At 46.7% G+C, this 25,183-nt stretch overlaps 1 protein-coding gene across 1 annotated transcript; it reads right to left on the bottom strand.

The window, feature by feature from the left end:
• Positions 1-4,121: 4,121 nt before the first annotated feature.
• Positions 4,122-17,845, bottom strand: LOC135822727 (uncharacterized). The gene is made up of 10 exons (XM_065335554.1): positions 17,323-17,845; positions 12,149-12,253; positions 10,623-11,068; positions 10,013-10,066; positions 9,495-9,617; positions 7,863-8,002; positions 7,349-7,418; positions 6,616-6,720; positions 5,974-6,060; positions 4,122-5,125 (listed from the first exon to the last, which is right to left on the bottom strand). The coding sequence occupies exons 2-10, from the start codon at positions 12,219-12,221 to the stop codon at positions 5,114-5,116; spliced, it is 1,110 nt and encodes a 369-aa protein (XP_065191626.1). The 5' UTR covers positions 12,222-12,253; positions 17,323-17,845; the 3' UTR covers positions 4,122-5,113.
• Positions 17,846-25,183: the final 7,338 nt, after the last annotated feature.

The following is a 25,183-nucleotide window of genomic DNA, read 5'->3' as shown; positions in this document are numbered from 1 at the left end:
CTGATACACTTTATTATGACTGTAGTCTACCGTCCGGTTCAGTGGAGTAGGTTACGGGAATAGAAGGTCTGCGTTCGGTTAATACTGCCCAGGAAAAAATGGTGGAGGCACCTAATGAGGAATGGCTACCGCGTACGGTATGTATCATGCCGACAATGACCTGTCGACAGTCACGATAAAGGTCATACCAAACACCATGAACACTATAGTACAGACAGTGACTACACGTACTAACGGTACATGCTATCTTCTCGAAATGAACTGAGACAGTCTGGAGAGCGGGACAAGCAAGCATACTAGTACTAGTAGTAGTATGTGAGGTGATTTCGAGCAACAGAAAGCTAAGCTATGTGACGGTGGGCAGCCGCCGGTCCTGGAATGAAGATTGAAGTGCCTGCCTGCGCTGTAAGAGGAATAGTGGATTTTGTGATCCACGAAAATCCAGGACTTGATGGCATGTGTTGGACGGTTGATCCACAACACTCGCTACGATATCATGTAGATCTACCGCTAGACATTGCCCATAGCTAGCTAGAGTAGAGGACATTCACAATGTTCTGCCCTTTCCACCTCTCTTTCTATCCAACTTAGCACACGCACTTGCCCACCGTGCATTTTGTGCATTCTGCACCACGTGAACGCTCATTCTACGCGGCAGGTAGATCTACTTCAGTACTACATCATGTGTACATGTACATGTAGGTTGTGTCCGGTAGACCGTCGATCAGTCCCATCCGTCAGCTCTCACGGAGAAACCGCAATCCTTCCCCTACGTACAACTAATTACTTCTTGATCTACGACGAAGCATAGACTAATGTTTCCCCAACTCTCCAAACGCTCCAAAGTTAAAGTCATTGCCAATCGATTGTGCTCTATCATCAGTCTATGATGTCCACACGGGTACGGGTCAACTCGTCCTGTCAAAATCAGCTGCCAAATTAATGGCACATGCACCGGTATAATACTATCTAATGACATGGACTAACAGCTTGCTTGGACAGCCGGCACGTTTTCGCTTGCAACGACTTTTACGTGTAACATCAGCTCAATATCAAGCGGTTGGCCAATCGTTCGCGAATGCTCCTTGTCCTGCACGTGAAGCCTTCAAGAATAAATGCCACATCAAAGCCCATGCACGGCAACGGTACGTAAAAGTATTTGAAAAAATGCCTATTCACCTCTCTGTGGCATTGCACGTACAACTACAACAGTACAACTTACAAGCCTACAAGACGAGTACAACCACATGCACTGCAGCCACTGAGCCAGTTCTCTTGTCCCCGACCATGTACATGTACATGAGTCATGTACATGGAAGCCATTGCGCAACCATCTCTCCATCCTCCCGGGGGATCCAATAATTCCCAAAATACCAAAGCCCAAACCGTGGCAAATGTAGCCATGCAACGCAGTCAACTATTACTTACTAGCACTACAATAGGCATGCATCCAAGAATATCGATGTGACATTGTGAGTGCCAGATTATCGGAGAACATGGCGAGGTACATTATACTGTACGTAATGTACACGTAATTGTTGGTTGGTTGGTTATTATTAGAAAGGAAAAGGACATAAGGATACGAGTTAAGAGTAACTCTCCATCACTGTAACTGGATACTATAATAAAATTATACAGTCAGAAAGTGCAATAACTAGGCACACAACTGACAAGAGTACTGAGTAGGCACCGGCGGATTATGCCGGCATAATTATTGGCATAATTTGGTGGTTGAAAATGTAGAGCATAATTTGGCATCCTCTAGGAGGTAGGAGCATAACTACACGATTATACCACAGTTCTAGTATGTAGGCTATACCATTGTGTACAATGCACCTGATCAGTGCTGGTGGTCTGCATGGTAAAGGTTAAAAGGGTTCGGAGGTTATGCGGATAGTGTTTTCAATGAAAAGCAGGGTAGAAATCATGGCAATACAGTATTGTATGCTCGAACTCGTCTTCTTCAAAGTTCTTTCTCACACTGACACAGTACATGTAGCAGAAGATGCGAGTGAATCAGCCTTCATCAGGTATCCCGGCCCGAGGAGATGCCAAAGGGGAGCCGTGTATAGCAGAATCTGCAGATTGGCGTGACTAAGGTACTAGTAGTTAGAAGCTGCGACTCGGGCGCCAAAGGAATTTGGTGAAACCCGCTGCTAGCGTCCAACTTGGAGAACACCTTGGCATCACCGATGCGAGCGAGAAGATGGTCCGTGGTGGGGAGAATGTGCCGTTCCTGTTTGACTGCTTTGTAGTGTTGAGCCGTGTGAAATCACCGCAGATGCGCACGCGGCATAGTAGCTTCCGTATGTGCAGTTTCTTATCAGCTCTGACTTCCGGTGCTGGCTCATTCTCAGTCTGTGGCAAGTTTACGCCCTGAGGATTGGTCTGCTGCCATCTGAGGGTGAAGACCATCCTCTCCACGGACGTCTCAACATCTAAATTCTCTCTTGCCGCGTGAGTTTTCCTGTCGTTGGAGTGAATCCCGGTCCACGTTCCAGATGACCCTTGGACTGGTCCGACACCGTGACAGTCGCCGATCACCAACGCCCTTTCACGAGCCACCTCAGCGCCGACGGTCCGTCCTGTCGATGGCACTGCCGGTGAACACTTGAAGAACCAGCCACTGTGCTGCCAGCGCGTCTGCATGCCTCTCTTTCCCTCTCCCGGCAAGTAAAAAAAAAAGTAAATTATCGTGTCCGTTCCCAAAGGGAACTCACGACGGCCGCTTACACCCGATAAACCCTAGCGGCAGATGCAGCACCTAACGGTGGGGTGAGTGGATAAGTCTCACAGCCACTGGCACAAGTGCCGAAAACGACCCCATTAGCTGCATCCATGCACAAGTTCCTATCCCAGTTGACTGTGGGTAGCAGCACGGCTGGAAAAACCGCTCCCAGGCAGGACTTGAACCAGGTACCTCTCGTATCTCAATCATGGTCTTTGACCAACCCACTGTGCCTGCCTCCCGGCAAGCACTTGTGCTATTTTTCTCACTACCGAATTTCGTCTTCAAGATCGGGTGCGCGACTTAAGTTACATGTATCAAGAGCACAACAGCGAACACAGTGTTAGTTCGGCAGTACGAGACGCTCAGCCGCGCACTGGAAAAGCACAAACATTTAATATAATTGTACATGTACACTGTACTTCAAAATAGCCACCATGCATTTATATCAAGTACAGACAGTGTAGATCTACAGTCAACTTCGCCAATAACGACATTCGGCGGGGCATCAGAAAAGTGTCCTTATTCGCGAAGTGTCCTTATACCCGAAGTCCCATTTGAATGTATGTGAACCCATATTTTGTATAGTATGATATGCATATCAAAATCAAGCTCTTTTCTTGCTCTATGTCAATGTGTACTTTATTTTCATATTGCAGTTGAAAGGAACTAAAAATTCAATTGAAAAGTATGCCTTTTTGAGCCATCTACAGGGCCCGAGACATGTACATGTATGATGATTACTGTACAATCATGTACTACATGCATGTAGGTGTGCTGGTTAATCCAACACTTTTGAAGCAAAATAAAAAGGAAGAAAAAGCCCCCTTGGCTGCATTTTCTTGCATGTGTGCCTTTAAAAAATAATATCCATCACCATAGGTTCTGGTACCGTTCTGCATGACAGGTACATGTACATGTACATGTACATGATTGTACTTGACTGACGTGACAGGTACTTGAAATAGCTGTCAAAAGCCCAGAAAGTCGTTATTCAAGCAGCGAATATGACCTCTGGGCACTAAAAGCATGTCGCTATACGCGAATTGTCGTTATTCAGATAGTCGTTATATCCGAAGCTAAATGTATACAGTTAGATGGGACTTTGCTCTGGGCATGGAAATTCGGTCGGTATTCGCGAATTGTCGTTATATCCGCAGTCGTTATTAGCGAAGTTGACTGTACATGTATTTGCGCTACAAGCTGCATACATGCGAGAATATCGTTTAATTTCTTCTCTTCATTTCTTACTCTTCTTACTGGTTGTCATCGCTTTCATGATAATTATTGGGCAGAACTGACCGTTTCACATGCGGTGTAAATTAAATAAACAACAACAACAACAACAACTCTTGGAGACAGCGCATATCCAGCCACATAACCAGGCAACTGATCCATTGCACAAACCAGCGTATCAAGGCAGTTACACTGTCCAAATAGCTAGATATACTTATAATTATAACAAGGAAACACAAATCCTCATACTCCAAGTCCAGCATGCATGTACATGATATGTACTGTATTACAAAGGAAAGTCCGTCAAAGAAAAATAGAGCAGCCACGCGAAGGCTTGATCGAAAAGCATGCACAGACAGCTTGAACGCTACTTCCATTCATCTGCAAACGAAAACGAGTGGTGCAAAGAAAAAAAGAAGAAAACCGTATTTTGAAGTCAGTTTGTAAAGATAACGGTCATCAGTGACCGGCAGGCACATATCCTGCACAGATCCTGCACATATCCTCCGAAAACAAAACATAATCTGATAAACATGGGGCAAGCAACTAGAGAATGCAGTGTTTGTCATTGGGTGCCTTAGACTACAAGAAAAAATAAGTTGTTTTGAGAAAGATTCCGAAACAAGTATTCAGTGTTCGCGTTTCAGGGAGACATACTCAAGGTGTTACGCATTCATGTTCACTGATGAGCATGAATACATATGTACAGCAGGCAATGAAAATGTCACTGAGTTAAAATTAATACTCTCAACGGCTAGAGTCTCTAGAGAGGCTCTCAAAGGCTAGAGTCTTTAGAGAGACTCTCAAAGGCTGTTAGAGTCAAGAATTGCAAACTGTGAGAAATTAGTCGGGGTGAGGCCAGAGAGAATGGACGAGAACAGAGAGAAAAAATACTGTATATTTGCAAAGCAATGGGTGATGGCTCTACATCACACACCATGACGGAGTCCCTCACTAGTCAAGATCTCTGCTTGGCTTCGGCCGCTGTGGTGCGCTTCTTCAAACGTGCCATTGCCTTCAAAAGTCATAGTGCCACAGATAAAGTAGAGTCAATAACTAGACGATGATGTCGTGTACGTTCCAATTCATGGCGGTGAAGTTTTAGTCCAGCCTAGTTGCAAGTAACTAGGCTGGAGATTAGTTGGGAGACTAGTTGTACGCCTGTAGTAGAGTGGAGATGTAGCAGAACAATAACAATAGCGGCGGCAACAAACAACAACAACAACAACGACGACAACAGCAACAACAACAACGTGAGAATACAGAATTCAAAAAACAACAACAACAGCAGCAGCAGCAGCAGCAGCAGCAACAACAACAACAACAGACAAACAACAACAGCAACAACAGTATGGATGACTTTGGCAAGAACGTTACAACATGCTGCTGTGAACCATCAACAGCTCGGCACGGTCAGTTCAGGAAGACGTAAAACTGGCCGTATCGAGCAGTACCCTATAACTTTCTCGCTAAAGTTCCTCTGCAAAAGTTATGAAAATTGAAAAGCCACCAGAATAAGTTGAGTTTCACTTGTCCAGCAAACATTGTACTTATACATGTATGTCGCTGTTCAAGAAAGTGTGGGAATCAGGTTTGACATGCTACATGTATCCGTAGCCACGGGGTTGTGTTGATGTAACGTTAGTCATGGGGTTGTGCTGATGTAGTCACGGGGTTGTGTTGATGTAGCGTTAGTCATGGGGTTGTGCTGATGTAGTCACGGGGTTGTGTTGACGTAGCGTTAGTCATGGGGTTGTGCTGATGTAGTCACGGGGTTGTGTTGATGTAACGTTAGTCATGGGGTTGTGTTGATGTAGTCACGGGGTTGTGTTGATGTAGTCACGATGTTGTGTTGATGTAGTCACGGGGTTGTGTTGATGTAGTCACGATGTTGTGTTGATGTAGTCACGGGGTTGTGTTGATGTAGTCACGATGTTGTGTTGATGTAGTCACGTGATTGTGTTGATGTAGTGTTCATGTAATACCGCCCATTCACGCTGTTGGCTTACCGGTCTCTGTGAGATGCGCTTCAGCTGCGCCAGAAGAATGTCTTTCTCTTTCGTGGCAACCACCAGGTTGTTCTGACTTGATGCAGCCTGTGTACACACGCACACACACACACACACACACACACACACACACACACACACACACACACACACACACACACACACACACACACATACACACACATGCGCGCGAGGGCACAAGTACACGCGTACACATACACACACACATGCATGTACGCACACACTCACACACAAAGGAGTTCACGTCCATTTCACAAAATAACTAAGACGTGAGTTCTTTCGAAGGCACCATGCAGACGCATGAGATCCGTAGAAGCAGTGGTGTGGAGCAAGCATAGAACAGAGGCCCCAGTCGTACCGCAACGTACAGAGGCCCCAGTCGTACCGCAACGTACAGAGGCCCCAGTCGTACCGCAGCGTACAGAGGCCCCAGTCGTACCGCTACGTACAGAGGCCCCAGTCGTACCGCAACGTACAGAGGCCCCAGTCGTACCGCAACGTACAGAGGCCCCAGTCGTACCGCAACGTACAGAGGCCCCAGTCGTACCGCAACGTACAGAGGCCCCAATCGTACCGCAGCGTATAGAGGTTCTAGTTTAAGATATTATAAAGGGCACTTACCTCGTTCCTGGCGATCAACAGCTGCTCCTGCTGCTTGACAATGGCGTTCTGCAGCACTTTCCGATCATGGCGCTCTTTACGGAAGTCCGCCGTTACCTTTTCCACCTGTTGCAGCAACAGCAGACACCGGGAGACGAATGTCAGCGATGTATGACTCATACACTATACGTACAGTCAACTTGGCTAATAACGACTGCGGATATAACGACAATTCGCTAATAACGACTGCGGATATAACGACAATTCGCGAATAACGACAGAATTTCCATGCCCAGAGCAAAGTCCCATCCAACTGTAATACATAATAATGAGACTTCGGGTATAAGGACAATTCGCGAATAAGGTTACTTTTCTGATGCCCCACCGAGTGTCGTTATACGCAAAGTTGACTGTATGTGTTTGCTTACCTGTCAGCCTGTCAGCTATGGATTTGAAATGTCCCATTTGTTGTTCCGTATGGCCACAAGCCATGCATTCTACACAGTTAGTGCTTGTTGCGCCCAATTTTGTCGACCCCTGAAGCTATTTATTCCGAAGACTCCAGCAAGATGTTTGGTAATGACCGCCGTCTTGCCCCGTATATCGCCCGCTGCGTTTTAACACGCTGGTTACTAAAGCCCTGATGACTGCACACGACACGCCCTATGGTGGAAAACGACCCATTCGGAGTAGAAAACAGCATCTTGGCTCTTTTCTCGTTGTGATTTCCGTAAATTTGCGTCTGAGTTCTTACCTGCTTTGTAAGGGCTTCGATTTTAGCATCTTTCTCCATCGATGCCATGTGAACAGCTCGCATTTCCGCTCTGGAGCAAGCACAAAAGGACACCGGGAACACGTACATTGATCCTGAGTCTTGGAACTATCTACACTGGGCTAGTCATCGTCAAATGGTCATAAGACAGGCTTTGCGGCGGCCAGTCCTGCCATATAAACAGTTTAACTGGTGTGCTTAAATATTAATGAGGGACTACACAAGTTCCCAGTGGTGGCAAACTGTGCATTGTTGTTACTCGGAGTTTCATGGCAAAATGGGCAATCATCAGACAACATAATAATTATTATCTCGGCTTTGCGACTGAAGGACTATGTCCTTGGGCATGGTGGCACACCAATACAAGAACGAATAAAGAGTGCAGTGCAAGGGGGGTTTAACAACCTGAGTCATGCGGGCAAGGTTGCTATGGCCAGACGGAAGTATGTGCTCTCTGTGTACATTTGCAGAGGGCCAGTCTGGTCAAAAAACTCACCGCATGTCCTCACTCTGCGACGAATGAAGCGGGCCGTCAGCTGAGCTCTGCCTCCGACCGGGGATGGCGGTCAGCGACTCAATCTGTGCTTTCTGTTCCCGAACGGTCTGCCTTGCGACGTGTGCCTGTTGCCGTAAGTCCTGTGCGCAGAACAAATAGAAACGAAAACAAGTCATTTCTCTTGAACCTCCCCCCCCCCCCCCCCCTCCTTGAGAAACGTACACAAACAAAATACAAATGGTACATAGTATCGATATTTTTCCCTTTTTTCTAAACGTGTTCAGACATACAAACTGTACATCGATATCTTTCGAAAAACAAACAGGCGCTCAACCCCCCCCCCCCCCCCCCACACACACACGACTAGTTTTCGTTTCTAAATGTAATATCTATATTTATGGATGGCCCCTAAACCCGTTGCCGCAGAGAAAGAGTGGAACCCCGCTGTCCTCACATTCATACTCACGCCCATTGCTGAAGCGATGATAACGAACACACGCCGTGTTAGACATAGCCGTAGCAGTTGAACTGGCTGCTCTAATGTACATACAATGTATCATCTGAACGAGGATACCAGTGGACAGGTGAAAACTACACATACACGTTTATGTCCAGTTGGTGCCGGCCGGTTGACTTCGTAGTAACAGCAATGCAATGAAACTTCAGTATAGCGGACCTCCAAGGGACGTTAAAAATCTAACCTATATAGCTGAGGTGAACTCGGATGGTGAGCCAATTTAATTATGGCAAAAAAGCAGAAGGACCTCTTGGACCTTTCCTAAACGACAAAGTCACCGCTGACTGCCCGTCTACGCCCGTCTACGGTATGAAAAGTTGAATCGATTCAACTCTTCCCGTCGCTTCTCGATCTGTACGGTAGTACGGTTGCGTTCCCGTTCCTGGTGTTCACATTGGACGCCGTCAGACCGTCCCGTCGCTTCCCGTCGATCCTTACGTTGCGTTCCGCCGCGCCAAGTCGAATGTGAACTGGGCTTAAGACTTATTAACCCTTTAAGAGCCACAGGAAAATTTCAAAATTCTGCATTTTTTCGTGTTCCTTGGACCATAGCTTCAGTTCTACTCACTCAATCCTCACAATCTAGGGCTTCCTGGAAAGGTCTCCGCGAGAGGAAGAGAATGAGGTTGATCATGATAGCCAGCACACCGTCTATCCAGCGCTAGATCGCAGCGACAGTACGAAAAATGCCCCAAATGCGTCCCGCTCCAGATATTTCATTTTACTCGATCGTGGAGTTCCCATTTTTTCGCTGTGTACTCTTGACAATATCAACAGTGAAACCCGTGCAAATTCGAGTAAACCAGCGTGACGAAAAGTCTCAAAATTCTCAATACTAAAGTCGCACTGCGCGCTTTTGAAATTGCCGCGATCGCGGCTCAACTTACGAGTAATGTATCTCAGGAACCGTTGCTCGCAGCGCTTCGCGGATTGTTTCTCCCGACAGGTGAGAGTTTTCTCTTCGCCCTGGATATTTCGATCACTGAATTTGAGCAAGATTGGACTGAGTTACGATCTTTTGAAGTTTTGCATTTGAATGCGTCGTTTACGACGCATTCAAGTATGGGGCGGCTCTTAAAGGGTTAAAAGCTCACACGGACTTCATCATGACTTACGCTGTATTTTTGCTCCAGCTGATTTATCCGACTGCGGAGGCTTTCGTTCTCCATCTCCGCACGATGAAGGTGGCCCTGCAGCCCGTTTGTATGCTTTTCCCACGTGCGATTTGCAAGCATTGCCTGTGGGAAAGAAGACAACAGATAATATCTAAGCGAGCTGCCGGGCCATGGGCTGACAAGTGGGTGAAAGGCAAGTACACGGATACGTGTTGCTGCGTTCAATGCTATAGTCTAACTTCTGCTTACCGTGAATGAGGTGTTCAAATGTTCAACTTGAAAGCCAGATGCAGTCGCAGAGTGTGAGGCAGTGTCGCTTCCAACAGCCAATGCCTATTTTCTAGTTATTAACGGCGTAATTTACTTTCAGACACAAAACACAATTTTTCTTAGGATCCTGCCCCATGACAGGTTTCTTATTACCCTGTGTGACAATTCACCAGCTCCTCTCCACATCTCCACTGAACAGAGCTAACTGGCAGTGGGTTGGTAGAAACGATTCGAATTCCCAGACTAACCTCTTGGAGTTTCTCTCCATCCTTGACACACACCTCATTGCGGCACACTGATGCCTGCATGGGGACAGGAGGCACACCACGAGTTAAAACCGCAGTGGGAATAACAACAAGAGGGTACTGCTACAAGTGGCAGAGAATTGAATCACGTGGCGACAATCTCAAGATCAGCCACAATACATGCAAACCGAGCATGCACAGAACATGCACAGAGCTGGCAGTTGGGGTCTTGCCTGGCAGAGATATTGTGTCTGTTGTACCTGAGGTGTGACACTCTTCTTCATCTTCATGCTCATAATCTCTATTCCTATAGGCTCGGCTTCTGCAAATGAAGAGATGAACAGTCCACATGCCTACGACCTTAGACAAGCTATCGCCAAGGAAAGGTGGTGACGAGAACGAGAACTATTGTCATACATCAATATCGTACAATCACGTATGCTGGAACCGCAATGCACGCTCGCACAAACGCACACATACACACCCACACATGTATATACATACACACATGCAGACCTATACAGCCTAAAGATACATAGACGCACGGCGACATCACCACCTCATTCTGTTGATGATCATCTCCTGTATTAAGCTTGACCACCACTGTACTTACCGGCTGTACTGGCTCAACGCGTCTCCCGTACGCCCGTGTGAAGCTAACCAGCGGTGGCTCATCGTCAAGGATCAGTGCGGTCGGTGAGGCAGACGGGGATGGGAGATTATGCATCGGCGACGTACGGCGTTGATGGTCCAAAACTGCGCCACTGCTTCCACTCCCACCATCGCTGATTACGACAAAGTCATCGCTGTCTAGAGGCAGTGAGCGTGACGGTCTGCCCACCCACGCATCGCTGCCACAGGACTTTGTGGACACGGCGGAGCGCGAGAGCAGCGGGTCGGTGCGGTTCATGCGAAGACTGCCGCGCGGAGAGCTCCTCGGATCCGGCGAGCCGCTGCTCCCGCTGGATCGTAGGCTGCACCGGGCCTTCGCCCTCTCGTTGGCTATGTAGGTGACGTGGCTGGCGGCGTCATCGGGAAAGTGATAGTCCGCCAGTGAACCTGCACCAGCGCAGCATGTCAACCGGAAACACAGAACAGCCACAAGAACAGCAATAGACTCAGTCGCACACATGCAGCAAGATAACAAGCGGTGTTCCAACATTAGCTCCTTCGACAATGTGGTCATCCCGTGCCCCTTCGAGCTTCTACGTACATTACACATACATGGTAGGATGTGAAACGAGCTTACACCTCAAAGCAAAATGAGATCATGTGAACTGATGTCACCATGAGCTTGTCTACATAATTCTACAGTGTACTTGGCTGTGTAAGTAACAGTATTGGAATCAGCAGGCATTACTGGGGCGACCAGTACGCTGCATACATGATGATGATACCCAACACTTCGATGATATCATACCCTACATGTACTCGTACATAAGCATGGCATTGTGTACATTCCGATGACAGCACACTATACACACACACACACGCGCACGCATGCACACATACACACTGTACGTGTTGCTCACTGCCAAAACTGGTCACGTGAGTCCCCCCCCCCCCCCCGGGAAAGAGGAGAGAGACTCAAAAGGAATCTTGGAAAGATGACTCAATTGGTTATTGAACTGCCCAACGGCCGACACCCCCTAAAATCCCCAAAACTCTGGGTGGACTTGAAAATGATCCCACTTATGGGCTCACCACACCTCAGTAAGTGGGTGAGGACAAGGTGCAGAAAAAGGATTGACGGCATCAGGGTATCCGTCACACACACACACACACACACACACACACACACACACACACACACACACACACACACACACACACACACACACACACACACACACACACACACACACACACACACACACACACACCAAACACACACACACACACGCACACACACACACACACACACACACACACACACACACACACACACACACACACACCTGAACAACATCACAACTGTGATGTACGGTGTGATGACATCATTCGCTAAAGCAGCACTGTTCATGAGGATACTACAATAGTACAATAGTACTCTGGAAAAGGGGTTACACAATCATGTCCCCGGTATCATAAAATATGACAATCCAGTGGATGATGCAGATCATTGGAAGCCTCACTCACCTCCCTGGTAGCGATGGTCGGAATGCCGTCCTACCCCGCTGCCAGGAGCATGCATCTTAGAATGACTTGCCATTTCTGATGAGCATGGCTGATTAGATGACGACTCTACACGGGGCACATATTGTCATGAGAACAAATCTTTTATATATATAATGCAGTACAATACCAGTGCAAAACACATGTGGATACAGCAGCATTGAGATATCTCACATGATCCAAAGACGAAACAAATTTCGCGAGTTTGGGCCAAATCCACGATTTCCTGGCAAGTTCCGAATCTTTTCCGCAATATCTACCTACACTCTACCTTCAGTCGAGTCGAGCGTCCAACATTGTTTCCAAGGGTTTAGCCTGGGACGCTCCTATTTTTCCGCAATCTGGCTGCGTTCTTGTAGCACGTTCTTAGAAACAATCCGTACTGGATCGTACGTATCGCACAACCTGCCAGAAAAGCAACACCGCCGTTCTTAGCTTTAGGCTGTAGCGTTCTTAGCATTTCAGGCTGGACCTTCTTGGGCTCAACGTTCTTCAGCGCGCGACTCTACTGTACACGTACATACAAAATGCACATGTTCATGTAGTCCATCCGCACTTTTCGCCGCAATTTCCGTTGCTTTCTGCCGCGTTTTCTTGCGCAAGTTTTCGAGAAATTTTCCGCAAATTCCCGCAGGGACAAACAATCGGCTTTACTTTCACGCAGACAAACGTACGATCTATCAAGTAGACTGACTGCGCATCTAGCACAGTGGACAGCTTGAAATGCCAGGTGGACTGAGCGCGCGGTGTGCGGCCTCACACGGTGTATACTATACTATAGTGCCAGTAACACTTGGTCCAAGACAATAGAGAGGTTGCGCACAACGTAAATTGGTTGAAGATCTTGACCGTCCGGGTTCGAGTAGCGAAAGCTGCTACGAAGATCCGTCCAAGCGCGACCGAAGCAGAGCAGATCTACGAAAATATTTTTCGTCACTTGGAGTACTAAAATACTGATATTTTGCAACTCCCTGTCTTGACTTTTCGTACCCGCGTCTACCTACTATGAAACAGTTCGCACGTTGTGTGCAACCTCAAGTTTACGAATATTCGTTGGCTTTATTTGGTAAATAATTTCGTTACGGTGCTACGAATTGTCGTTGTGCGCAACCTCTCTATTACAATTGTCCGCTCGGTGGATAGTGTCCTTTACGGTTTGTGAATCATTTTTTCCTCCCAAGTCCGCGCTGAAACCCTCCGAATCTGATGCAGGAACGGAATTGTGCTCACTAACATTTCCACAATGACTCAATTCACAGATTCGTCAGAGCACTGTACAGCAAACTGTACAGGGCCGGCGGAACCAGTCAGGCTGGTCCGGCCATGGCCGGACCACTTTCCCAGCTGGATGGTCGATGTGATTAGTGCAAAACCGGTGTAAAAAAAATCCAGAGGTACATGACTCGACTGTACTGCCGACGTGTGATGTGCTTCAAAGTAGCTCAGGACTCCGTGACCGGCACTGTATGGCTTTAAGGCCATCATTTTTTTATATCTATGTTTCGCGTCAGTTCAACTTCCAGAATCATATGCGAGAGGTGGAAAAAATAAAAAGTTGCAAAATAATAAAAAAAGGCTCATCAGAGGTGTATGCACTGTACATAGCACAATAGCTCGTGCATGGTGTACATTCGAAAGAAAAATCGTACATCGAAGCACAACATCTGGGTTATCAGAATGAGTAAATATTCACTTTGGACAGAGGAGGCAACCGTTGGTCATGGTGCCTATGCTTCGCTGGAATATTGTACTCAGACTTCAGCAGCGGTGCAAAGAGCTCCGGAACGACGCATCCTCTCAGCATAGGCGATCAATGCGGTCTGGTGTAAGCTCATAGAATATTGCTCCCATATGCCGAACAAACGATTTACCAACGCTGGCCTAGGCTAGAGGCCATTTCTGAATCCCAGCTTCGCCGTATGCAACCTGTCCACACTGATGACTCGCACGATCGTACCCTCACTGTGCATGTTTGATTTTTTATTTTTTCCCGAAAAAAATCAAAACGTATGCGTGCGGACGACGCGAAACATAGCTATAAAAAATGATGGCCTAATGATATGGATAAAAAAAAGTTGTGCTTGTGTTGATTTACTATAATTTTCTGGATTTTCTGGAGCCTTAAGAGATGCCCAAATTCGCTCTATTTCACGTAAATTTTAAATATTTCTCCCGGGGGAGGTCCCCGCACCCCCCCCCCCCCCCCCTCAAAGGTTGGCCAGACCACTCCCAAAGTCCTTCCTCCGGCCCTGCTGTAGTTGCCAAACTGCAGAAATCCCAGGCGGTAAACCTGTACTTTAGCGCCCCCAGGTCGTCGGATGTCTTGTACTAAAAAATGTAGTACAGTCTGTATCGGCTATAGCGTACCCTTTTGATTTCCGTGATTTTATCACTATAACCGATGCATCACTATATGCGATACGATCGAATTTTTTTCTTTTTTCCGATCGACACATGAAAGGCAAGGAAATACTTCCAGCATGGCGTTTTGACAAATGAGCATGCTGCATAGTTGACAGTGCCCGCATGTCCATACAAAAAATTCTGTTATGTACATGTATCACAATAAGAATAAGCAACGTGAAGAAAGTAAAAAAATAGGGCCTTTGATATTATTGCTACATGTATTTTAAAGTTATCACTAGAGCCGATAATAATAATAGTGTGTTATGCATGTTTTGATTCTTTGTTGTCATCATAATATCCGACATATCATTACATCCGATAATATTGGTTATAGTGATATTTTTACTGGATAAAATACGTTTTGCTTTTGATAATTCGTACCAATACCACTGTAGCCGATATATTCTTATATCCGGTCACTCTATAGCCGATACAGACTGTATTCAGGTGATTTCAGCACTAAAATGACTACACTGTACAATGTATATCAGTGGTGTGCTTTAATAGTGCCATAATTATATGGGGGGGGGGGGGGGGGGGGTAGCCCTTTCCCAAAGGTGCTCGCCCTTTTTGGAAAAGCCCGTTTCTTTCGCCCTTTATTGCGTTTTTTGGTGAATATCGCCCTTTTTGAGCTTTTTTAGCTGAAAAAGTGCTAACATTTTTTTGCTCATATGCATGCGATCACAGTTTCCGAGTGCTCGATGGGCCTTGGCACGCCGCTTTTTTAGGGGGCAACAAGTAATTAGTTGGTGAAGCTTGTACCCGGTGTACACAATGCTGTAAAAGTCGGTTTTTTAAACTTTACTTCCTGTTTTGCCTTTCGTGGACCCATAAATGGAAGAATGCGTATTCATTTCTCAGCTTGGGTTCATATCTGAACATGTATCATGGCTATGCTTCACTGAAAAAAGAGCACTTTTTCAGCATATTTTGAGGGACGCGAAAAGCACTAAGTGCGAATTAAAAGAGCACCTTTGGGAAAGGGCTGGGGGGGGGGGGGGGGGGGCGCTGTTTACCCCCAGGCTTGTTAAGGGCGCGTTCAGACTGGCGTAAAAAACAAGCGGAATGTGAAAGTTGTCAAGGTGAATCGCTCACGTGACGTTCCCGCCAGCGTAAACACGGAAAAGGTTTCCCACCACTCTGCAGGCCAGTGGAATGCAGATTCCGGCGGCACGCGGAGCGCTTTTGATATCCTTGCAGCACATGTTCCGTCTTTTCGTTTTATTTCAGCCTCTACTCTTGCAGTCTGACTGCATGCTTTTGAGTTTTGACTTCTAGACTGCCAACTTCTCCCATCATGCCTTTGTTCGACTCAGCAATGGAGAGGGAGTTCATGGAGCTGTACGTGGTGATTTTTGCGGGCCGCTCTGCAGGCAAAACGTTACTGCGAACGAGAAGCATACTCTGATCGCGGAGCGGATGAATGCCACCCAAGCACCAAACACTCCGGACATAGTATTCTTTCCGTCGACAAGCACAAGCAAAAGCACAATGATCCAGTATCTCAACAGACTGAATTAGTTTATTTTGATATCCAACTCAAACTGAGTCAACTCAAATTTTTCAAATGTCGAAGCTTCACATGTACTGGCCATTCCAGCGGGATACACGTGCAGTGTGATTGCGATTCCCGGATTACGCTGCAGCTTTCCGGCGGCTATTCACGCCAGTCTGAACGCGCCCTAACCGGGTCTGGCAGCAGAAGAGCTGCATGAACGGGCCTCCATTAGAACTCAATGATAAACACGACAAAGATCCAGAGCCCTAGCTGGCCTGTTCGGGGTTCGTAATGCCAACTAAATTACTTTGCACACCTCAGGGACTCCCGGTTCTCAGTCACTGCGCTGTATTTCACACTGCTGCCGGACTCACGGAGCTCGGAGGGGCTTTACTTGACGGGGCCAGGCAAACAGCTAACACTAGGACTGAAACGATCATTCAGTAACTCCTAACGATCAACCAATATCATTAACGATCGATATATTGGTTTTATCGATTCTTGTCGGCCCTACTCATGTACCTCGAACACCAGATAATGAAGAAATTCCACAATGCCTTTGCTACGCTAGAAACTTGCCGCATCGCACTGTTGACATCTGGCTGGTTTTATCAACGTGAACTAGAGTATTTCATGTTGTTTCCAGAGTGAAGAATCTTGTCATCGCCCTCTGGCAACTTCTTTCATCTCCGACCTCTCCCACAAATGAACCGAAAAGACAAAGCCTTCTCTCCTGATCTCTTTCAAAGCCACAAATCAATTTTGCTGCGCTTGAAAGTACATGATTGCACCCGTGTTCACTACCGGATGGAGTGCAAGGGCTAGAATACTGTTGCTGGTATGCATGCGTAAGAAATCATTAGCACTCGTTTCGAACACCAACGATTATCGATTGCACCCTTAGCGATCGATATGCGAGTTATCAGTATAATTGTTTCAGCCCTAGCCCAACACAGAGCCAAAATTCGGTCGGCAGTAACGCCATAGCTCCACGAAGCACCAATGTTCCGGGACAGCTCGCTGCATGGAATAGCTGGGTTTTCACGAGAGAGAGACATAGTTTCGTATGAGTAGACCCGTGACCTTACCCCCTAGTTCGCCATCATTCCCACTCTCAAGACGACACAGGTTATCGCGAATAATGGTAGATCTCATAATACCTACGTATACCGGTAAAAGACATGCAGCACGTTTAGAGTTCATCGTCGTATCGGTCGCTTCTCCTCAGACTTACCTGTTCTCCCGCCGTCGTTTTTATCCAATGTAGCGTCGCGTCGCCCGCTAGAAACGAGCAGCTGCTTCTGCAACAGGATTACTATCACTCAATCTTGCGATCCGCTGACGGCACCCTTCAACAGCCAACGCTGCTAAAACTAGGGGAACTATTCGTTCGGCCGGGAATGCTCCAGTCAACAGCCCAAGGTCAGGAACAATGGGTTGACAGAAGAAGCGGCGGTACTTCGGTCTTGCCTGATTTGCGAGTTGCTTCACAAGCAAACGGCACTAGTAGTACTAGTAGGGATCTCCTCCAGCCCTTACTTACTAACAAGCTGTTACTTCCTCATGAAACTCCGCAAAGACAGTCTACAACTTTTTGTGGAGCAGCGAACAGCGAGCCGCTCAAGCAATTTTTCGCTTGTTATCACACCGTGATGTAAAAAAGGATTTTTTCCTGGCAAGGAATAAAATGAACTGTATCATGCCGCGCCGGTGGTAACGCGCGGACGTGCAAAAGAGAGAGAGAGAGAGAGATACATGTAGCACAACATGTGTGTACAGTAGATCGCTTTCTCGCTCTCTACTACCGCCACCCGTCCGCTACGATAGCTCTTTCTGGCTAGTTCTGTCATGTACGCGAGTGTGTTTTTCCCCCAACACTAATGACTTGGCAACAGTCTGCCCCGGTTTTATTTGCCTGGTGCGATCACTACCAATAGTGCAATACCATGCCACTCGACTCCATGGTATCAGCGATATTTTTGGCTTTTAGACATGATTGTCAGATTGACAGCCGCACACATGACCATCGGCGTCACGATCATGTGCAGTGCTGCCAAACCGTCCGATTTTTCGGACAGTGTCCGATTTTTGAAGGCTTTTCCGAAAACCGGTCCGAAAAGGGAAACGTCCGAAAAGCAGCCAAAATGTCGGAGATCATTACTTTCCTATGCAGAAGTCCTGTACTTTCACTTTTCAGCGCAACTGGAAGGCACAAATCACTGTACATTTGCTTCTAAAAAGGCTAGCGCTTGGCTGTGGAAGTGCAAAGTAACAGTCATGCCTGGATCAGGCTGGATGGCATGTACGCTGACAGTCTGTACAGAGTCAGTGTGCGACCAGCCACACTCATCATTACAAAATTCATGACAACTCTGGGGTTACCATGGCAACGAAGCGAATTTTCATGGTGTTTTAGGCGATATTTTGAATTCACTGTAAAAAAATTGCCGAGAAGAAAAATTCGCACCATGTGGCCAGCCTTGGCGGTGAAGGGTGTCCGATTTTGGCCGAAAATTATTTCGCAGCACTGCATGTGCCTCGCGCGCAATTGGGTAGATCTACTGTACGACTCGTAGTACAGTGCAGATCGTCCCTCTCTAATCCGGCACCTTTTGCAACGTCATTTTCTGCTGGATAAACAAGGGTGCTGGATTATCAAATCCTGCCCTCCAACCCGGCCCACCTATTTAACATACATGTTTGTGTCGTACGTCAAAACGTAGCGATTTTCTGTGTCAATCCAAGTACGAAGTAGCGGTGAGGCATCCTGCAGCTTCATAACTCGAACTCGACGAGAATTGGTGAGCACACATGCTCATTCCCTGGACACTGCAATTCACAACTCATTTCATTTCACAGAATCATTTTCAACGTTTCGCATATTGTATCCTGATGATGGCAATTTGCCGAAACGTTGAAAATGATTCTATGAAATGAGTTGTGAATTTGCAGTGCCCAGGGAATGAGCATGTGTGCTCACCAATTCTCTTCGAATCCAAGTACTTTGTGGAATGCATGTCTATAACATACGCTTGGGAATATCTTACGCACTATCATAGGATATTCCCAAGTGTGTGTTTAACATGACTGATTGTGTTATGTATGTTACAATGCTCCTTGACAGTATGCGATGTACAACTGCTGGATTAGAAAATCGAATTATGCACAGTTTGCAAGGGTACTGGATAAACAAGTGCCGGATTAGAGAGGGAAGACTGTACTAGTTTTTATTTTATTTTATGTCCAACAGCCTCTTACGGGCAAAATTAAAATTAAAAGCAACACATGGGTAGTAGTACCGGTACTACAAGTAGTAGTAGATCTACTACATGTACATAAAAATCATTAGTAATACAGCTGTACATGTGCATGTAGTAACAATAGTATACCATGGTATACTCGATCTAGACTACTGACACAGTCTGTCACTTCACAAATAATTTTAATTTCGGTGTACATGTACACTTCACAAATAATTTTAATTTCGGTGTACATGTACGGTACTTTTATTTTCGGTACTTTCGGTGCGTCTGTTTCATACCTAAAATCTCGAATCAATACGTAGATCTACACAGAACAAACTCTACACACACATAATCCAATAGGGAACTGCTTCTTTGTACCTAAACTTTCTGTTCGCCTTCCTGGCCTTTTGCCCTAGGTCATACCGAAAATAGTGACCTAAAAATTCTGAAATTAGAATATTCTTTCTGGCTTTTTTTAGGGTGCGTTCTTCAATCCTCTCGGAAAAGTTGGAGACTCTCCGAAAAGTTCGAGAGCTGTTCTTATATCCTCGTGGAGGCTCTCCAAGCTTCAGAGGTGGTTGAAACCAGGGAGTAGTACAATATATATACTACTCCCTGGCTGAAACGAGGGAGTAGTACAATAATACTACTCCCTGGCAGTAAAAGCCACGTGTTGATCATGACTCTGAGTGTACGCATTTCCCTTTTCGCATACGCACAGCGCATACTATAATGGGCCTGTGCACGGCTGTTAGCTGCACTTGGATCGCGGCAACTAAAATATTAATTACTTAGTTTTCTGCACGTGAACCATGAAAAATCAATGCATGCTCATGCATGTTCATGCATAACCAGTCAGCTGGCCTGCTCGCCCACGCATTTGACAGGTAACAATTCCATCAAATTTGAGATATCGCTTCGTTCTAAGTCTCAAAACAGTTCTAAAGTCACCAAACCACGCTGGTAATCGATGGCTATTCAATGTTAACATCTTCAGGAAGACTTCACTCGTCTTCAGCCGTTTCCCGAGTGTTTGGGCATCGTTGCCGTTATTTTTCACGGTGTTCTTCTTCCTCTTGTCTGGAGCTGCAGTGGACCGTATGCGTGTTAAAACAAAATGGCGTCACGATTTATTGAAAGTGGTATAGTTGGTGGAACGAGTGTTCAAACCCATTTGAACTTCATACTGTTCGTCTTCTTTTTGACATGCTCTCTTTCCATCGTCCTTAGCTTTTGTTTGTTGAGAGCTGTTTTGGCTTTCTCCTATACCTCTGGGGGATGCCAAGTGATGGTTTTGAGAGGCTGGTGATGGCTGTGAGCGAGAGTTTGCCGATCGGCGTCGTCCTCGCTATAGCGATGAAAATACTAGTTACTGCGCACCTGGCAGATATCACAACACGTCGGAGCGTCCAGGAGCAAAGGAATCTTGGGTTTTCACTGGAATCTAGTTCCACCAGCATCGTGTAGCCCACCGTCGGTGAATGGCGGTCCAGAAAGGTCGAAACTGGTCTTCTGCAGCATCTCGCAGTCCTGCGAGGCACACTGAATACGCCTGTCATGTATTCTACAAATAAAAATCACGAAGTAGTGGACTTTACAGTGATGAGTCTATCCTGTATGCTGCAAAAGACGCAGGAAATGTGACTGGTGTCCGTACACTGGACGCCAATATCATCCCAGTCTTCTCCTGCAGGATCTGTTTGACATTGACATACCGGTATGCAGTGGGTCGACATTGGCCTGGTTTGGCAGCTATCTGCCTGGGTGGATGTAGCAGGTTTGCATTGGCGCGTCGTCCAGTCCGACATTTTCTTGTAACTGTGGAGTACCGGCAGGGTCTGAGAGGTTGCTCGTGCTGTGAACACATCTCTACTGCCTGTCTCGTCCTGGAAGTGCGGTCTCGCCGCTTCCTTGCTCTACAGTCACGCCGTTATTTCGCTTTGTTTCGTGGTGCAGCTCAAAACCTGCCCAAACAACTGTGAGCTCGCAACATGGTATGGACAAATTGCACCACTCATGCTGGTTAACTAAAACCGGGATAGTCGAGTAAGCGAGTTCACTCCCTGGGCCATGGCAAGATCTGTTCAGCGCGGGCTATTCCAACCTCCAAGTGCATAGTCACCGATCGATCCATGCGATGGTGGTTGACCTACAAAGAGCCAAGGTCTACGAGTACTACTATTGGATGCTGTCTACATGCAGTCAACAAAATCAAAGTACCTCAGTATGCCCCAGAACAGGGCATGTGCATCTATAGCATGACACAACAGGGGTTCTGGCGGCACCTGTCAAACAAGCAGTAGCGACTAGTGCCAGCTACCTACTGGAGGCTAGCCGCTACAGTCTGTCACTGGAGATAATTATTATGTTCACTGTTTAGACTGAGCACAATCAATGATGCCCAATCAATCTGCCCAATGTGTGTTCTGTTCCACCTAATTATAACGTCCCATCGCATCAACCCTACTACACGCACATGTCGTCACTCTAGCACGACTTGTGTTATTATTGTTTATTTTGATTCGCACGATAAATAGAGCACAATAAACGTTAACTTGACCGAAGGTTAAAGGCGACTGCAGATAGAGGAACACATCGAGGTACAGGTGCCGGCATCAATACAGTATCAGAGAGGTACGCAGAAAAAACTCTCGTAAGCCCAAGGGGAAGTGGTTGATGAGGGATGAATGTACTATCCACGCTCGTCTACACTGTTCGTGGAAATGCACACATACATACAATAATATACAACATAGCAATAGCATGCACAGAACCAAACAATTTCATGTTCACACATGCAAGCACAGACCTGAACATTAGTACCAAAAGCCGATACAGACAATATCCCCATACACACAGAAGCACACACACACAATGTCCCATGTATGCGCCCGTGGCGAGAAAAGCACGCAGATCTAAAAATGCACTGGATGTGAACCCACAGATTTTCTCTAATAGCAATGATAGCGGATCTGATTCTGAATGAAACACACACACAATACAATTATTGAATGCCCATCCGCAGATGATGGCAGGTCCTAAAAGAACAGGCAGTGTTCCAGTGATGGGGAACAGAACTTCGAGTGGCGAGTGAGGTATACACACACACGTGCGTGCGCGGGCACACACCAAAGTATGAAGAAATAGAATCGACATCGTAGTATTCATTGGTGGAAAGGAAAATAAAACATTGCTATAGGTTATTGTTGTAAGGACACTGGGAGCACAACAGAAAGGTAAGCAACTTGCTTTGAAGCAAAGAAAGTTATTATTCCACGGATCTCAGAAGGAAGGAACGTTCCAGAATGCTGCACTGGCAACAGGCGGCCTGCATGTGCGCGGCCCCTGCAGTCGGTCCAGCTGCCGGCCTTGCAGTGCTGAAAAGAATGTGCAGTACAGCATGTCACATAGTATCGCAGCCTGGACAAATAGACGCTGGGAAGTCCTAGTTATGTGCTCACCTACACCACGATGCACCAATCTTCTGAGCTACTTTGGCAACAATTTTGTCCACTTGAGACTCCCATGGGCTGAGCCAGTTGTTGAGGGCTGCATCAAGGTGGACGGCAATGACCGCTGATGGCAAGGCAATCCATGACACACAGTCACTAGGGCATCGTCAACATGGCGCTAAGGCTGGATGAATAAAATCAACCTTTAGGCTGCCGCGGGATTGACAACGAGGCCGCTGTCTCGAAGCTAGTCAGTCAGCCTGGTCACCGCCATTGACGAACCAGTCGCCACCGCCAGCAGTGGCGGTAGGTTGTGACAAGTATGGTGCAATATTGTCAGCAAATTCAGTACTCAGGATAAGATGAGTGACAAAGGGAACGTTGTGTTTGATAATATTGAAGTGAACAGGGATGATCACAAACCCTGCGCGTACTCCACCGTGAGTTACAAGAAAATTCCGGACTGGACGACGAGCAAACACCAACCTGCTACATCCAACCAGGCAGATACTATTACGATAGCTGCCAAACCAGGTCAATGCCGACCTACTGCATAATGTCAATGTCAAACAGATCCTGCAGGAGAAGACTGGGGTGTTGGCGTCCAGTCACTGAGTGTACAGACACCAGTCACATTTCCTGCGTCTTTTGCAGCATACAGGATAGACTCATCACTGTAAAGTCCACAACTTCGTGATTTTTATTTGTAGAATACATGACAGGCGTATTCAGTGTGCCTCGCAGGACTGCGAGATGCTGCAGAAGACCAGGTTCGACCTTTCTGGACCGCCATTCACCGACGGTGGGCTACACGATGCTGGAGGAACTAGATTCCAGTGAAAACCCAAGATTCCTTTGCTCCTGGACGCTCCGACGTGTTGTGATATCTGCCAGGTGCGCAGTAACTAGTATTTTCATCGCTATAGCGAGGACGACGCCGATCGGCAAACTCTCGCTCACAGCCATCACCAGCCTCTCAAAACCATCACTTGGCATCCCCCAGAGGTATAGGAGAAAGCCAAAACAGCTCTCAACAAATAAAAGCTAAGGACGATGGAAAGGGAGCATGTCAAAAAGAAGACGAACAGTATGAAGTTCAAATGGGTTTGAACACTCGTTCCACCAACTATACCACTTTCAATAAATCGTGACGCCATTTTGTTTTAACATGAATATCGCGGATTGCATCCTGGAATTATTTGAAAGGTATTTCGTGCGGGCTGTGGGGGGTTCCAACAGGCATAAACTGACATCGCTATAGGATAACTGGTAACTTTCACCCTTCAAGGAGGTAGAGCAATGAGAATTTTTTTGTGGCGGTCGTCCAATTTTTGTGGCGGTCGTGGCTGTATTTGTGCACTTCCAAGGCTTTCATTCTGCCTGATACTACTCTCTACTGTATGGGAATCGTTGTTTAGGCATATGTAGCTGTCTTATTTGGTAGATCTGCTGTTTTCAATCACTTGGGACACTTTGTCTAGCCTATTTGTCTTTCGTTCTTGCCATCTATCAGTTTTGTGGGGTGCCTTGACCTGTATTTGTGAAGTTCTCGAGTAAAGACCCTAATTCTTGCCTGGAGTGACGTCTTGAATTGAATTTGCTGGGTGAGCCCTCGTTCAGTTGTACTTATCGTAATAGTCAATATCTGCTTGCTGGACGGACTAGCGGCTAGAATAGGGATGACCAAATGGTCCAAGTGTGTACTAGTACACGATTATTGTTTCCATCATCGTGAAATGCTCGTTGTGGAATTGCAGTCGGCGTCTGCCTTTGGCACTGAGGACATGAGGAGAGTTGATTATTACTTCTGCTCAGCAATGAAGCGATCATCAGCTCTCTTTGTTCTAATTATTGAGAGGACATACCGGCATCGCAATCAAGTAAAGATTAGGCAAACCTCGCCAACCTCCAAAGAGAGTCGAAGATATTTTCTCCAAATGCAAAGACGATCTTTGTGAGTTTGTGACTTGCATTTGCGTGCATACATGAGCAAGTCACGGACCACGGCACGTGCGCGGTTACCATGCCATCTCGAACCGACGCCATCTTTCTTAGTTCAGGGCTCACGGTTGTGTACAAATACGTGGGCGCCATTTTGTTTCTGGCCAGCTCACGCGACGACAGGTCGACTGTCACGCGACCACAGCTCGACCACCCCTTGTACACAAACTCTAGCCATCTCGCAGCGCATTTTCAGTGCGACACATGCCTCTTCAAAAATTAAAGGGGAAGTATACCCTAAAATCAAATTTTCACCAGTTGTAGTCTTCTGGGTGCTGAGTCGAATGGTCTTGGTCCGAGGAAGCTGCGACGCTCCCTTCCTACTTGAATCCCAATCGAACTCGCGCACTTCCACCGAAACTGGGTGACTGCGCCCTACTAGATGGGGATTTGTATG

The sequence above is a fragment of the Sycon ciliatum genome, chromosome 8 (assembly GCF_964019385.1).
Source record: "Sycon ciliatum chromosome 8, ocSycCili1.1, whole genome shotgun sequence".
NCBI lineage: Eukaryota > Metazoa > Porifera > Calcarea > Leucosolenida > Sycettidae > Sycon > Sycon ciliatum.
Note: the sequence above shows the minus strand (reverse complement) of the source record. Positions and strands in the feature narration are given on the sequence as shown.

Coding starts and splice junctions, on each gene's coding strand:
- LOC135822727 (XM_065335554.1), bottom strand. CDS start 12,221: ATGGCAAGTCATTCTAAGATGCATGCTCCTGGCAGCGGGGTAGGACGG. Junction 11,069..12,148: donor CGACCATCGCTACCAGGGAG/GTGAGTGAGGCT, acceptor GCGCTGGTGCAG/GTTCACTGGCGGACTATCAC. Junction 10,067..10,622: donor GCGTTGAGCCAGTACAGCCG/GTAAGTACAGTG, acceptor GTCCCCATGCAG/GCATCAGTGTGCCGCAATGA.